The sequence below is a fragment of the Eublepharis macularius genome, chromosome 1, assembly GCF_028583425.1.
Source record: "Eublepharis macularius isolate TG4126 chromosome 1, MPM_Emac_v1.0, whole genome shotgun sequence".
Lineage (NCBI taxonomy): Eukaryota > Metazoa > Chordata > Lepidosauria > Squamata > Eublepharidae > Eublepharis > Eublepharis macularius.
This window is the reverse complement of record NC_072790.1, coordinates 172,133,468-172,151,068: the sequence shown is the minus strand read 5'-3', so window position 1 is coordinate 172,151,068 and position 17,601 is coordinate 172,133,468. Positions and strand designations below refer to the sequence as shown.

Below are 17,601 nucleotides of genomic sequence, written 5' to 3'. Positions count from 1 at the left end.
TTTTCTTTGCTACATTCCATTGTGCCAAATTTGTTACCTGTACTCTGGAGCAGGTTCAGAATTATTTTACAGAATGTATACCCTACCTTTCTTTCCTCATAAGGGGCATTAGGGTAGCTAACAAAGTAAAACATACATAATAAAGTTACATGTTAAAACCAACAAAACCCCACATTAAAACAACTAAAACCAGAGCTAAAATACATAAAACATAAAATAATGGGCAGGGATGAGGGGAACACTGAGGGAACAATATATTCTCAGTGAGCAAAGTTATATTTTCCTGTGTACCCAATACTATTCCTTTTTTTCTAACAAGCATCAGATGTAAGTGCCCCTCCTATTTCTGGACCAGTGATGGTCTGTGGGCTTCTGTTGGTATAATCAACTACCTTGCTGCCTAACAGAAGCCCTGACCGAACTGACACAGTCTTCAACCAGGTGCAGAGTACCCTAGGCTAATAGTTCTGGAGGAACCTCAGCATCCTTTCTGAAGTTGGTTATGACTTCCTGACTAACATATCCCCGTGGGTTAATTTAACATATGTGTTCTGTTTCTTACTAGATTTGTTACTCCATATTGATCTATCATGGCATGGTCAGGACATTAGTTTAACAGAGCTTCTGTCATGCATGCCTGACTGCAATACATGCCGGTGTGTGTGTGTGTTGTTTGCTATCCTGTAGACCTCTGAAACTGTGAAGAGTTCTGAGGACCTTTCAATGCCTGTTGTTTAGAAGCTCACTGTGTTATCTCTCCTTTGAAGTGAAATACTTTAACTTTAGCAGCTGACGGCCTTGGAACCAGATGCAGCTAGACTGAATTGTATCTGCCATGAGAACAAGGATGTTACTTCAACTCACCCGTGTGTTTACTGTGGAGAACTAAGGGATCTAACTGCCAGGGACTGACAGCTTCACATTTTGCTGCATGTGATCTATGTGGGGCCAGTTAGAATTGCCTCTTATGGACCCTGCTGGCTTCCTAAATACTTTGAATACTAGGAATTAAGCTCTGCTAACAGCTCACAAAGTTTTCATTTGCCTCATAGACAGTCTGAGAACTACCCTATATTATGTACCATACACCACCATAATCACTGGGAGAGGTTGTCCATTAGCCTGGTATGATGCCCCACCTTTTTTTAGTTAAACAACTTAAATGGCACTAGGGGCATGTTTAAATTCAAAAACAAAATATTTTATTTAACATAGATGGGAAAGGTCTGGTGAAATCAGGGTTGAAAAATTCTGAGATAACTCAAAGAGAGCTCTGAGGTAAAATCAGTACATGCTCAGACTTAAGGTCTAATGTTTCAGACTAATGAGAGTTTCTTAAGCTCTTCACAGTTACTTAAATCTTTATGTTGAGGCTTTTCCAGGGTTTTCCCAAACACTCTAGTACACTTCCTTTGAGTATTCTCTTACTGTTTTTGGTTTCCAGAAAGCTGGTACTCTCCAGTACTCCAACCCCTTCTCCTGAAACACCAGTATTCCTCTTGAGTATTTAACTGACTCTAAGTTTTCCAAAGGCATTTTCTAACCACACCAGGCCAAGGATCTCTTCACTCTTCAGAGCTGTTTGACTGGATAGGGAAATTCTCTCACTAGAAGATCTATACCCTTTCTTTGGCCTGAATGGGAGTTTGTGCCTACTTCCCAAACGTCTTTGCCAACTTTCCCCCCAGTTCTCCCATCTGTGTTAAAGCACTCTCAGTCAGGGCTGAATCTTGAAATGGTACTTGACTCCTCTCAGCTAGGGCTGAAATCAGACTCCCCTCTCCCTAGCATCCAGTTCAGAAGTTTTTCTCAGTTCATCTCCTGCTACCCAATCAGATTCCTTAGAGTAGCTTGTCACTCAAAGCTCTCTGTTTCTGTGAAGCATTAAACCTTCACAGTGCTGTTTGTACAGCACTTCTAAGCTTTTAAAAAGTGCAGTCTGTCACATCTGGGTTAAGAGGTCCCCATTTATTATACCATTTATTTCAAGTTACATCTTTCTCTTCCCCCTTGCCACCCAATGATCCAGAAGCAACCATGTGATCACCTAATTTTTCATGTTACTTTCTGTATTCAAGTTGAACTTCTATTTGAGTGATTCAGCTTGAGGCCAACTTTGCTATAAGAAACCATTTTAAAACTTGCTTCTATACTAGAAAAAATGTCAATACAAGTCACTTCCCATGCCTCTTACCTCATTGTTGACAAAACAATAGAGGACTGCCACCAGAAGACCCTGGGGGAAAGAAATAAAAAAGACAGCAACGTATGGTTAGAAGAACCATGGTTACCTAGAAAATAAACTTTACCAGCCAGACAACAAGGGAAAGATACTGTAACTTGGATCTCACAGTAAATGGAATGCATTTCTGATAGCAGAAAGGGACATCACCCCCTGCAGTCCAAAATGCTTCCCAAATTGAAATTCACTATGGGGTACAAGTCAATGTCTGCTTCAAGATCTACTGTAGTGTGAGACAGGAACAAAACAGAGAAGGCTTTATTCCTCCCCTCTGAATAACTATCTCCCTGACTCTAAACTAGAAACAACTCCTATGAAATGACAATTTAATTCATTTTATTACCAATTTGGTTAGCTTCCTTTTGCATAAAAAGGGAAAAAGCAATACAACTTGCAATAAAGCAGTGGCAGTACCATCATAAAAAATAATAACAGCAGCAAACAAAAATAAACATCCATGATAATACCTTTTGCCAATTCAGAGTTGTGATGACTGCCGATGCTTCTGATCCAAATAATGGTCCTTGGGATAATTTGCTCAGACAAACCAGCAGGCTCTGTCAGCAGCACAGTGATCATCCATGCAAAGCTAGCAACTTTAGTGCACAATACCTGTAATAGCTAGTACGTTTTCTGAAAGGTACATTTCGCACAACGTTATCAAAAGGAATAGAACTGCATACTTTTTCAGGCAGTTCCAAATTTATTATGTTTTATATGCTAGTATTATGCTGAAATCTGCATAAGGTTAGTGTTGCACTAACCTTGTGAAAGATAAAATTCAACAGCCTTTCCCTACATTTTTGGAATTTTAATTTTCACTTGTTTGCAAGTAGCAAGGGTTTTCTAAAAGTTGCCAGAAATATGGGCCAAGCAGTCATACTTGTTCATGTACTTCTTGATTTCCTAGGAAGCTGAGCATCCTATTATTGGTGAGATTTGCCTGTTTTCAAATTAAGTAACTATCATCATGAGCTGAATAGTTCTAACATGTAGGGTTGTTTGCCCTCCAACAACTAATTAAAAATACTCAACTATCCCTTTACCTATCACTATAATTAATCCCCTTTGCCTAGGACACACTGAGTCATCTCTGTGGTAGCTGAGAAAAACAAGCATACACATATACAGTAAAATCCTCTTTTCTAAATGAGTAATCCTGGAATAGACGCACAATCTCCTGTGTTCCTTAATGGGGAGATCTCTTGGGTTGAAATAATATAGCCTTGTATCACTGATAACATTCGCTATAAATAGTGCACTGAACACATGATTGCTGGGTGCTACCTGAAAGGAGGTGGAGCAGAGTTCGAAGAAGAGCTTCACAAACCGCAGCATTCCTTTGGCATGCTCATCCGTAACAAAAGCAAAGATGATCTCATGAGTTCCCAGTAGCGGGATCAGAGTCAGGGTTGATTTGGCCAGTCTGGAGAATTAAACCAAGGGGGAAATACAGCTTTAAGGAGAGGCAGTATAAAATGTATTATTCATATCAGAGCCCATGTGAACTGGTTGCAGATCAAATGATTACTTGTTTTGTTATCTTAAACAAGTCACATCTTGTTTCCCTGCCACAATTTTCTCATGCACAAAATGCAAAGCAGTAACATTTCTTAGAGTTACTATTACATTTATTTGTATATTTTCCAGATGTCACTTCCAGTCTCCTGTGTACTGTAATCTCTTCTCCATCTAAACCTCCAGTGTTAATCTAATATAGTTACTCTTCCTGTTGCCAAAATTTTGGTTTCTTAGATTTTAGTTTCCTCATTTGTAAAACTGAGTTTTACAAGACTTACTTACCTAAGTATAATTTAATGCACTGGAGATTCTTAGGCTCACATAACTATATCAGTCACACAACTTCACAAATGTAGGAAGAATCCCTCACTTGTAGGTAGTAATAGACTACAATATTTCTCCCAGTCCCACAGCTGTCTCTTTTATGTGGATCAACTGCTCTCCAATAAGATAAAAACTTTCCACACAAATGAACTCAAGATCTTGGCTGTCACTAGGGACAGGTACAGCTGAAAGTTTTATTAGCATTTAATAATGTTTGAGTACAGTTGCACCACAGAGACCGATGAGATTTCCAGGATATGAGCTTTCAAGAGTCAAAGCTCCCTTCGTCAGATACAAGGAGTGGGAAGAGGTAGGAGTCTTTATAAACCAGGCAGAGGGCAGGAGGGGTATTGCAAATTAGAGTGTCTGGAAGCTAGCTATAATATATATTGTAATTAGCTTCATAGACCAGGGGTGTGAAGTGCAGAACACTAGAATCTGTACTGCAAGAAAAATCCTATGTCCTGGTTCAGCCCTGGTTCAACCGTGGGGGTGGGGAGTCCATTGTTCCCAACTTGCAAATAAACTCAATTTCAACAATCTTGCATGGTAATTTCCCTTTGAATTTCTCTGTTCAAGAACTGCTACTTTTAGGTCAGCAATGAAATATCCTGGGCAATTAAAATATTCACCCACTGGTTTCTGAATGTTGTAATTTTTATTTATATCCATTTATTCTTTTGTATAGAAACTGAACTGTTTGTCCAGTGCAGAGCGTGAAAGGGCATTGCTGACATTTGATGGCATATGTAACATTGGAAGACAAACAGGTGAACGAACCTGAGATGGTGTAACTGGGGTTATTTAGGTCCTGTGATGGTGTTATTAGAAAAATAAGAGGTTGGATTAAGCTGACTCATTCAGCCCCCATAACATCACAATGTGCTACTAATACATCTTCAATTAGCATAATGCATGAGAAGACAAGACTCACTGGAAAAGACAATAATGTTCAGGAAAGTTGAAAATTTCAGGATATATATATAAAACAGATTATTGATATATATTGATGGTTGTTGGGGGTTTTCCGGGCTGTATTGCCGTGGTCTTGGCATTGTAGTTCCTGACGTTCCGCCAGCAGCTGTGGCTGGCATCTTCAGAGGTGTAGCACCTCTGAAGATGCCAGCCACAGCTGCTGGCGAAACGTCAGGAACTACAATGCCAAGACCACGGCAATACAGCCCGGAAAACCCCCAACAACCATCGTTCTCCGGCCGTGAAAGCCTTCGACAATACATTGATATATATTGTTTTATATATGTATATATATATATATATATATACAAAACATATATAAACATATATATACACACACAAAACATATATATATCCTGATACATATATCAACAGAATATATATATATATATATATATATATATATATATATATATATATATATATATATATATATATATCACACACCAGAATATAACTATTTAAAATAAATAAACTAAGTAAGAGCACAATTGAACTTTAATTATACAATAAAGATTAAATCTTCACCCGGGAACACTGTTTCCTGTTAACTGGGATTATTATATTCTACATGTGATGAGGGGAATGACAATAAGCAGCATCTGAAAGAGGTGGGCTTTGGATAGTTTTATAAACTTAACAGGAAATTGCTATAGTACATATAGAAGCTTCAGTATCTCTCACATTCGTGACAGCCAAGCAAATAGTAATGGCTTTGCAACCTCTTGTAAAGATATCTAAATTCATCTGAGACACATAGTAGTTCTTATAAAAAAAGAGAATGGGGATATGAAAAGAGATGAGCTACAGTTATATGAATTTTTTGGAATAGTATATTCTAATATAACAGAGGGCACAAACAAAAATATTTTAAAGAGCAGTCTCAGGTTGTAAGCTTATGTTCTGAGCCCAGATCACAACTTGCATTACAGAAATACACAATCACTACAACAAATGCTGAACTTTCTATTCTTTAGCTTCAGGTAAGTTGCCTGCTATGATGGACCGCCCCCCTTCATTCCCTGACACTGAGGAAGATTTTTCTTGGCCTCAAGTAGCATGTCTCTATTTGTGGTTTTTAAAGTTCATTTTGTCCCACACTGATAAGCAGTTGTAATTTTTCCCAGAAACTTGATGGGGGGAAAGCACGGGCTCTCTTCCTCTGTGTTGGAAATGGCACTGGAAACTGTATAACATTCAAAAGAAACAACAACTTTATTGAACAGGCAGGGACAGAATAAGAGTAGTCAGGGAATGAAAGAACTGAGGTAAACTTTGTTGGCAGAACAGAATATTCTTTAAGTCACAGGCAAAATAGGTTCCTTTAAGCTTAGTTTCAATATTCTTAATCCTTAATCATGAAAGATGTTTTGTTTACTACTTTGGTTACAGCAACAATGTTTCTTCACAGAGTTTCTTTTTACAACTCAGGTTTCCTGACATTAGTTCAGAAGTTTTCCCTTTACAACAGACCAACCTGGGATCCTCCTCAGGGCCAAACCCCCTTTAGACACTGGGCAAGAATTAATCTTCTCCTCCTAAGAAGAATTAACCCTTCTTCACTTGGCTTGAACGGGAATCTCCACTTACTACACCATCACTCTTGTCAAAAATGCACGCCCAGTTCTATCATGGCTGTGTAAACAACTTTGAGCTTGTGTTGGCTTTTATACTTGGAATCCTTAACTAGAATTCTTCTTCAAGACAATGATGTTAAAGTTAAGGCTAAAGATTTCTTTTTCCTCACTTCAGAGGGGAACCTGTTTGATCTTCCTGTCAGATTCACTCACAAACTCTACTGAACTCAAAAATCTGTCAGCAACCAATGCTCATCCTGAAGACTGATTCTGACTGGCCAATCAAGCTCTCATTCCGGGCAACGGTTAATTCCTTCCCTTCTTTCTTTCCAAGTGCTGCACTTAGAAAACCTTCTTTAAAGTGCATTCCATCACACCTGCCCTTTTAATTTTTTCAGAACAGTGGTACATGTTAAAGAATAATTATTTTTTGTTAAAAATTTTTTAACAATGCTCTGGGCAAATGTTTCAGTACTTCACAGGCACAAGTAAATAGGTTTCTCCATACTTTGCTTTTCCTTTTCAAGATGAAAACCTGCAGAAATTCCTATCTGAACTCAACCGAGGAAGGAAAACAGGTACATTTATTTACAGTAAAATCAAAGTTCAATTAAACTGTTTCTCGTTCTAAGGGGACAGGAAATTTTGTGTTCAGGTAGTACCTAAATAAAGGATGCCTAGGAATATATTATGTCCTTAGAAAGTGAAGTAAAAATATTAACAATTGGGTATGTTTAAGACATGTCAAAATGCCATAAGTCTACCTATGCAAGCAATATATATGAGGGCAACACAGTGAAAAATTAGTATAAAGTGTTATTGAAAAAGTAACAACAAATGTATGGTCAATTAAAGTGCAACATGCTACAGTACCATAGTAATACAATCAGAACAGGCAGCGGCGACCAATACAACCAACCAAGGTAATGGAATACAAGGTGAGTGCTACATATAAAGTCATAGAATTATTTTCTTATTAAAGGTACTTACGTTCTATTTTACAGGTGTCAGGAAGAAAGCCTAGGAGCACAAGACGCCAGCGACTCTACAAGGAGCCACGCAAAGAACTTGTTTCAAAATGTCTTCCTCGGGAGTCACAAGACAGATAACACAATAATAAATCACCACTATGAAGCTCTTTGGTGGAAAAGGAAGCACCTCCAAAGGTCTTGTGCCCCCAGGCTTTCTTCCTGACACCTGTAAAAAAGAACATAAGTACCTTTAATAAGAAAATAATTCTATGATTTTATATGTAGCACTCACCTTGTACTCCATTACCTTGGTTGGTTGTATTGGTTGCCGCTGCCTGTTCTGATTCTGCCTGTTCAATACTATGGTATTGTAGCATGTTGCACTTTAATTGACCATACATTTGTTGTTACTTTTTCAATAACACTTTATACTAATGTTTCACTGTGTTGCCCTCATACATATTGCTTGTTTTGGTACTCCCTTGAGGGTTGCTCCTGTTGCTTTTTTGATAAGTCTACCTATGTGCACTAACGCTACATCACAGTATCAATTAGAATTTATCAAGGCAGATACGTGAAGAAATCAGATAACTGAAAACTTAACAAACAGAGGCTTCCCATAGTTACTACACTCACTATCACCAGTATTAAGCAGCTGCAGATCACACTGCTTTATAGCGTTTCCTCAGTAACACTCAGTAGCTGCAATCAGCAAGTATCTCAGTTAATTAGTTCATCCAAGCATTTCACTCAATGAAAATCACTGAATAGGTTTTTTGATAAGATGACTCACCGGCACTTTATGTCAGTTTTACACATCAAATTAGCTTGCAGCTTGGAAATGATAATACATATAATTCTGATAAAGATCAGGAAATTCATCTGAGGAAAAGAGGAACACAGACAGAACAGCAAAGGATTACAGAGTGAACTGCAGAAATAACCTTTCTTTGTAGCCCTGATCTGGATTTCTAGGGCATTTTCCTACTTGTGTACCTTTCTTGCTGTTTTAGGACATTGGCAGTCTGATATCCCTAAAGGAGAAATTAGTCATCATTTATTGATTCCCTTTCACGATCAAATTACCTGAACTTCAAATTTACTAATGAATTTCCCATTAGGGTAGCTTTGAATCCCAACCTCCTCAAACTATCCAAAACACAAAGTCAGTGTTGTAAAATTTGCCACATTTCAAATGACTGCAAACATTTTCTGCCATGCAAGAGCTGTAACAGGTTTGTTTGCCATAAGAGCTCCATTTCTGTGCTCCTGTACAGTAACTATGTTGCTAGAAATAGGAATAGGCCTGAAAATCTGTTGTGATGTTTTGGTATGATTACTCATATTTAGTATCACACATAATTAGAAACTTAACTAAAGTTGTTTGTTTTGTTTTCAATACAGCCATTTTTTAAAAAATAAAAGAAGCACAATTGCCATTAGTACTGATCATGCCTTTGGGATACCTAAAAATAGTCATGTGTGTGCTTGCAGGACATTTGATAGTAAACAGTAAGTATTGTCAAACTGTTTCATTGAGGTTCTTTTTTAAATAACACAGTATCAGTGTGAGGTAGCAAGTAACTCCCCTCCCCAGCAAGTTTTTTTCCTTCTTTGCATGTCAAAGATAAGCAGACCTGTGCCCATTCTTCTAGGTAGTTCATCCCTCCCACATGTAAGTGTATATCACATTCTGAGATTGCAATTAAATAACTAATTTCGATTCCAAAGTTTCACAGTTTTATGAAAAAAGTAAACATTTTTTCCAAACATAAATGCAGTAAGGCTTTGGAGAATGTGGAATGCCAAGATGTAAGGAAATGATTAAAGAATTCTATATAAACACAAAGTTCCATCGTTATTTCCTTAGCTGATAAAGAAAAGTGCCCCCCCCCATACAAAGTTACCACAGATGGAATTTGTTAACTGTTTGACACATTTACTTTTTCTACCCCAGTGTATAATGCATGAACCTGCTATTTGCTAACCCCTTTTACCCTAAAAAGAAAATACAGTTTGACTTATTAAAGGAGCATAGGGATTAAGTGGTTGGGTTGTGCCCCACCACTCCAAGTGGGGCACTAATCTATTTAGAAGAGTGGTATATAAGTGCATTGTTGTTATTGTTATGGCTACATGTTCTGTGCCCTGGAGACACCAAGGACCCGTAACTGGTGTTCTCCTTGCAAGTCATCTTGGTTCACAAATAACAGTATTCCCTCTCTCTCCTGAATGATATATGTTGGCTGCTGCAAAACTACAGCTTAGGTCACACTTTGCAGGGGGAAATGCTATTTCATTACAGAGATATGGATAAAAACCAGTGTCTATACAGAAATTGGAAGGTCAATGTATGTATCTTGGAAGTAGTAACCTCAGATTATACAAAACCTCACAATTTATTTATTCATTATTTATTAACAAAATTTTTACTCTGCCTTTCTGTTCTCAGAGGGCAACCAAGTGAGGTAACAAATTTAAAACATACAAATTAAAACATCATCTTAAAAGCCCTTAAACCCTTAAAAGCCCTTAATACATAAATGCATAATTAAAATAATTTTAAACCGGGATTTAAAATAAATACAAAAGACAAAAAAAAACAGTTAAAACATTTAGCGTGCATGTTTTTACAGCTTCTTTAAAACTGCAATGGTGAGAAAAACAGGGTTACATATACCTGTAAATGACATTCGAGTGGTCAACTGTGCAGTCAGAGATGAGAACAGTACATGTGCAGGCTAGCTCCAAAAGATTCCAGGGCACCTCAGAGCACAAGGTGCTCTGCCCCACTCCTCAGGTATCACATGAGGAAAGGTAACACCCTATTACCTCAGTTACTCTGAGCTGCTAAAAAAAAAACATGGTTGCATTTATCTGTAACTGAAGTTTATCGAGTGTTCTTCTGTGCAGGCACAAATGGGAACCACATATGCATAGGACAACTGCTGACATTCCAAAAATTCCTGACAGGGGTTGAAGGGCAAATCCTCTATCCCTTCATATGCGACCGATACAAATTAGGGCTGCCCATGCATAGAATTTTTTTTTTTACTGAGAGACAGAGATCCAGGATCCATGCCACATCTGTTTTTGCCCTTGGCCTCTGTATATTCTCTGCAAACATTCTTTATCACTCACCCCTATAGCAATAAGGATGGGGAGCCTGATGATCAGCCAGTAGTTCATGTTATGGTTTCTGCTCCAGCAGCTGAAGAACCAATAAGAAAAAAAAATTAATTGTATGCATGGAATCATTCCCACCTCCTCACACATCTCAGAAGTGAAAATGCAAAACAGCAGCAGCAAGATGCACTGTACTGGCATGGAATCTAATGTAGCTGCTAGGTTTTGAGCAACACAAAAAGCTTTAGACTAATCTGCAACCATCATGCTAAAATGAAAACTTTGATGCCTCTGTCTCTTACTTTATGACGGCCAACTTCTCTTCCACAGTTTGTTATGAATTATCAGTATGCAATTCTGGAAAATTGCTTCATCAGAAGCCAAACAACTGAGTGGGAATTTGTTAGCCAAATCCCTTTCTGTGTTCAATGTCACCAGTTTATTTTTAACCTTTTATTAGATTCCTACACCAACTCCTTTTCCCACTGATATCAGAGTCCTATAATGAAAAGTGATGTTTTAGTTAGATTTCCAGATTTGCATCAGTTTTCCTGCTCTCAGCAATCAGTTGGAGCGCTTAATTGGTAAACATCTGCTCACACCAAGATGGATTTTATGAAGTGCAGACCAAAACACAACAAAACATTTGTATCCAGCTGCTTCTTTTTGTAATTTTTTTCCTCAAAAGAAGACTTTAAAAAAGAAAGTTAAAAACACTTTACAGTTATATATGTGCCTAAAACTGGAGTACATTTACCCGGTATCATGCAGCATTCCATTGTCTTCAGAACTGCAGTTGTGAATTAGTTCTGTCATTAAACTATCCATCATTATTCAAAGGCCAGCAATATGTTCATCATTATGGCGGGTAGGTTATATGTGCAGAGATGTTTAATGCATAATAAGTACCAATTAGATGGTACAATGCCCATATTCTTCTCTCTCTCCTCTTTGAGCTCCTACAAGATCTTTGACACTTAGTCAGGGGTGGCCTGTAGGGTTTGTCTTTACTGCAGTTGTGTCCCCAAATTGTAGCACTTTACTTTTCCTTGTAATAGGAGAACAGCAACTATCTATTTACATATCAGAAAGCAACAGGATCCTTTTAGGGACACAATTGGGATAGCAACTATATTTGCTTCCTTCCATTGATGACTTCAGCTACTGACAATGAAACCCTTCTACAACATGGGATGTGAGATTTACTCAGCAGGCCCAGCCTTCAAGCTGCTCAACCTCAGTAAGTTCACCTGTCCATCTCTATTCTACCCCCTGCCCCAGCACATCTAGTATTCCTTTTCTCTGTTATTAACAAATCTGAATAAGAGCTATATATTTTTCCTGATGACTTGCACCAGATCGTCTCTTCTAATCTCTTGAGAGACTTTTGTTCAAATTTAGAATCACTGTTCAATCAACCATGGAAGTATAAGAAAATCTTGGAAATCTCCCTGCTTTCCCTTTATAACTTAGCAAGTACAAGCCAAGTTAGGCTTCATATGTGGGTACAGAGACCAAACACCACCATTTTTGGAAAATAACCAGTCAGAGGGAAAGCACAACAACATATAAGCAATTGAAAATAAAATGAGCATTTAAATACAATCCCCTCTACCATCATAGGAGTAAATTTAGGCAGAAAGAGGTAGGTAAAATACTCTTCCAAGTTTTCAGGTTCTTGTTCAGGTTCTGTTTCTTTATTTTTGTCTGCTATCTTGTTAGCCCTGCTTTTTTGAGATCTCCTATATATTTACTCTTTACTAGAGGTCCCACTGATTCCCTAAAATGTCTATGAAGCCACTCCCCCGTGACCAGCAAGGAAAAAAGATTACCCGTAATGAAAAACAACAAGAAGATTCTGGTAGTTGCCACTGAAAATAGAAGACTCCTTCAGTCTCCACTGCTTATATGTGCAGCTTCAGGGTTTAGCTGACCAGATCTTTTTGCTTCTGGGCTACCTCTGTTAACCTATGAACTGCCCTAGCAGGATGGAATTTGGAATGGAATTAGAAGACAAAGAAACTAGTTATTCAATGTGACTATATAGCAAAATGTCCTGAGCATTCTGAGTATAAATCCAACACTGTAGTAATTTTTTTTACCCAGATACTAGGAATGAAGTGGAATTTCACCATATTCTTATCTGCATAACCTAACTTCTGTTTCTTAGGGACACTAGAGTATTACAATACACAGCCTGTTGCTGTGCTCATCATAACTACTAGATAATAATATGGTCTATTCTGAGAAGCTTCTTTGTTTTAAAAAATTGTATCTTGTAACTCTCAGCCTAGAAGGATTTCAAGGTGACTTTCTGTATTCAGTCCAAACCAGATAAAAATATGTTTTTAGATGGTATAGTACCCCTAAAGATATAGCAAAAACAAATAAAGACTATAATGAGAAGAGTTAGAAATGTCAGAATATAGACACATTTTATCACATGTGATAGACATGCAAGGAAGCAAGAAAATATTGAATAGAGATACATGAAGAAATGCAAAAGATATTAAAATTCAAATTTCCAATGGAACCAAAAAAATGCTATTAAATATTTTACCAAGTAAAATTGCAAAAATACACAGTGAACTATTTAAGTATATGGTGACGGCAACAAGAGTAATATTCACAGCAAAATAGAAAGTGGTGAAATGCCCAGACTTGAAGGAATGGAATAATATTTTTTTTTTATATAAATTTTTTTTATTGGATTAGAAGTCAATATTATACTCATTACAGTCAATTTCCTTTATATATTCCAATTCTAACCCCCTCCCTTCCCCCCCTTTTGTTGACTTTCAACAGTTTTCCAACCCCTTATCCATTTCCCCCTACTCATTTCAAACTTATTTTATTCTGTTAAACATATACTTTCGCTCTCTTCTAAGCTCATCTATTATAACACAGTGTTATCTCTATTCCCTTTCCCACTTAACGTATCCACTAAATATTACATTCCTGGCATATATTCTTTAATAATAATAATCTTTTATCTAATTTTTGTACTCTATACTCTACCTTACGCATTCTAATCTCATCAGTGTAGGACAAACAATTTGTCTCTCATTCTACATAACTTTAAGTACTTCTATAGACATTATATATGTTCAATATAAGTCAATCAATTTAACTTATACTGTATATGTTATTCTTTACTTCCTTCTACATATCTTATATTCATTCTATTTAGATTATATACTTTCTCCGTTATACAATTATCTGCCAGAAATAATTAGTTAATTTCTATCCTTATAATTCTTATGATAACACCTCTAATACTTAATACCATATATAATAGTCAAATAAAATAGTTGCTTAGAATTTCTCCTTTAACTTTCCTTCCCCCGGTAAAGTCACTTCCCTCTTCTTTTATTGTTTCAGTAGTTTTCAAACTGCCACAGTTCTCCTCCCACCTCCCATTTTTTCACCAAATATTGTTTCAGCTTCTCCCAATCCATGTTGAACTGTCCTGGATCAAGGTCTCTCAATTTCCTTGTCATTTTGTCCATTTCCGCCATGTACAGCAATTTATAAATCCAGTCCTCAATAGTTGGCACTTCTTGTACTTTCCACTTTTGCGCATACAAAAGTCTAGCCGCTGCTGTCATGTAAAATAACAATGTCCTGTATTGTGCTGGAATATCCTCCATTCCCAAGTTCAGTAGCAGGAGTTCTGGGTTCTTATTAACTTGAAATTGTAAAATCTCACTTATCACTTTTATTATTCCCCCCCAGTACTGCCTAGCTACCTCACAAGTCCACCACATGTGATACAGAGATCCTTCATGCTTTTTACATTTCCAGCATTTATTAGACGTATTCAAATTCCCTAGCGCAATTTTCTTTGGTGTCAGATACCAACGATAAATCATTTTGTAGACGTTCTCTTTAATGTTAGTACATTTCGTGATCTTCAACGTATTTTTCCACAAGTATTCCCATGCTTCCATTGTTATTTCTTTATTAAAGTTTATAGCCCACTTCACCATTTGCACTTTAACTATCTCATCTTCTGTATACCATTTTAGCAACACTTTATAAATCTTAGAAATTTCCTTTTTGTCCTCTTGTAGAATTACCTCCTCTAATTCCGAATTCTCCATTCTTACCCCTCCCTTCGCACAGTCCGAATTATAAAGGTCTCTAATCTGTCTATATTGAAACCAATCGTAACTTGGAGACAACTCATCTTGCGTCTTTATTCTAAGTTTAGAACATTCTATTCGTGTTATCTCCTTGTATGTTAAACGCTGTTGTTCATTATCAACAGTTCTCGGATCTATTACTTCGTAAGGAACCACCCAGGAGGGAATTCCTTCCTGCAGGTAATCTCTGTACTTCTTCCAAATTGTGAAGAGGCTTCTCCGAATATAATGGTGTAAAAACATAGAATCTGCTTTTACTTTGTCATACCACAGATATGCATGCCATCCAAATATTTTTTTGTATCCTTCTAAGGCTAGTAATTTGCGATTTTTCAGCGTCATCCAGTCTTTCAACCACACCAAACAGATTGCATCATAGTAGAGTCTTAGACTGGGCAGTTGCATTGCACCTCTCTCTTTTACGTCCTGTAATACTTTCATTTTCACTCGAGGCTTCTTGCCTGCCCAAACAAAGTCCGATATTTTCCTTTGCCATTTTTCAAACTGCTTAGAATCCCGAATAATTGGTATTGTTTGTAACAGAAACATCACTCTTGGCAACACATTCATCTTAACTACTGCAATTCTTCCCAACCATGACAAATTCAGTCTGTTCCATTTAATCAAATCTTGCTCTATCTGAGTCCACAGTTTCTCATAATTATTCTTGAATAGATCTATATTCTTTGCAGTCAGTTCAATTCCCAGATATTTCACCTTACTTGTTACTTCACAGTCTGTTATTTCCGTTAGTAGCTGTTGTTTTTGTTTAGTCATATTTTTACATATTATCTTTGACTTTTTTTTGTTTACATAAAATCCTGCCAAATCTCCAAATTCCTTAATTTTCTCCATTACCTTTGGCATGTTCTCAATTGGATCTTCCACAATTAACATTATGTCATCCGCAAATGCTCTGACCTTATAGGAAAAGTCTTTTATTTTTATTCCACGGATTGCATTATCTTCTCGAATCTGTATCATCAATATTTCCAAAACCAAAATAAACAACAGTGGAGACAACGGGCAACCTTGTCTTGTGCCTTTACCTATAATCAGTTTCTTAGTCACCTCATCATTCACCACAATTGCTGCACTCTGGTCTCTATAGATTTCTCTCACTGCTCTTATGAATCTTTCCCCCATTTGTAGCTGCTCCATAGTGGCCAACATAAAATCCCAGTTCAAAATGTCAAATGCTTTTTCAGCGTCTACAAAGAAGAAACCAACCTCCTTATCACAACGCTTGTCATAGTATTCAATAGCATTTATAACTGTCCTTAAATTGTCTCTGATTTGTCTGTTTGGTAAAAAACCAGCTTGTTCCTCCCCAATAACTTCGGATAGCCATCCCTTTACTCTTTCTGCCAATATCTTCGCAAAAATTTTATAGTCATTATTGAGTAACGAAATAGGTCTATAATTTTTGACGTTAGTCAAATCTTGTCCTTCTTTAGGGATCAATGATATGTTAGCTTCACTCCAAGTACCTGGAATCCTTTGATCTCTCATAACGCCATTGATCACTTCTTTTAGGAATGGCACCAGTTCATTGGCCATTACCTTGTAAAATTTAGCTGTAAGTCCATCAGGTCATGGCGCCTTCCCCAGATTTGTTGACTGTATTGCCTTCCTTATCTCTTCCTCCGTTACTTCACTATTCAGTTTGTCTCTCCATCCTTCCGAAATTACTGGGAGCTTCATTTTCCCCAAATATGTCGCTATTGAGTCTTTATTCACTTCTTTTTTGTTGTACAATTTAGCATAAAATTTGTAAAAGGCTCTACTAATAGCCGCCTGTTCCAGGTATACTTTATTGTCCTCACATATTTTATTTATTGTCTTCTTCTCCTTTCTCTTCTTCAATTGCCACGCCAGATATTTTCCAGGTTTATTTGCACCTTCAAACGACTTTTGATTCATTCTCTTAAGATTCCATTCCAGTTCTTTATTATTCATTGCCGTCAACTGCTCTTGAAGGATTTTAATATCCTGGTATATTTTCTTTTTCCCTGGTCTTTTCTTTAATTGTGTTTCTTTGGCTTTTATTTTCTCCATAATCTCCTGTCTCTTCTCCTCTCTTTTTCTCCTGGCTCTTCCATTTAAGCCCATTAGTATGCCTCTAATTACTGCTTTATAGGTATCCCATACCTTATTGGTTGGTACTTCTCTATTCATGTTATGTTGTATGAAGAACATAGTTTCCCTTCTCAGCATCTCCATATTTTCTCCCTCTTGTAACAAGTCCTCATTTATTCTCCATCGTTTACTTTTAGTTCTTTTTCCAAACTTCCACATAATCGGATTATGATCTGAGCTTACCATAGGCATTATTTCCACATCCTTAGTCCAAAGCGCTAAGTCTTTTGAGGCCCAGATCATATCAATTCGTGATAACGTAGACTGTCTCGCGGAGAAAAAAGTATATTGTCTGCCTTTGGGATTCTGTCTTCTCCATACATCTTCCAAAGTTTCCTGTTGCGTTAATGCAAAAAACGTCTTTGGTAATAATCCTCTTTTCTTTTGTACAGTTGCTGATTTTTTATCCTGTTCCAAATTTGTAACTCCATTAAAGTCTCCTGCAAGAATTATCTGGTCATAAGAAAGTTCGTCTAATTGCTTCCTCAAATCCTCAAAGAAGCTTTCTTTTGCTCCATTAGGTGCATAAATTCCAATCACCAACACTCTCTTTAAATTCCATGTACATTCCACTGCTAAAA

At 37.1% G+C, this 17,601-nt stretch overlaps 1 protein-coding gene across 1 annotated transcript in view; it reads right to left on the bottom strand.

Annotated features, from left to right (window-relative positions):
* Positions 1–17,601, bottom strand: part of GLP1R (glucagon like peptide 1 receptor) — a 177,627-nt gene that overhangs the window by 4,548 nt on the left and 155,478 nt on the right. Inside the window, exons 10-13 of the mRNA XM_054972289.1 lie at positions 10,752–10,821; positions 8,404–8,492; positions 3,530–3,668; positions 2,195–2,236 (exon numbers count right to left, since the gene is read on the bottom strand). Of these exons, the coding sequence (XP_054828264.1) occupies positions 2,195–2,236; positions 3,530–3,668; positions 8,404–8,492; positions 10,752–10,821 (340 nt within the window). The remainder of the gene's footprint in view (positions 1–2,194; positions 2,237–3,529; positions 3,669–8,403; positions 8,493–10,751; positions 10,822–17,601) is intronic.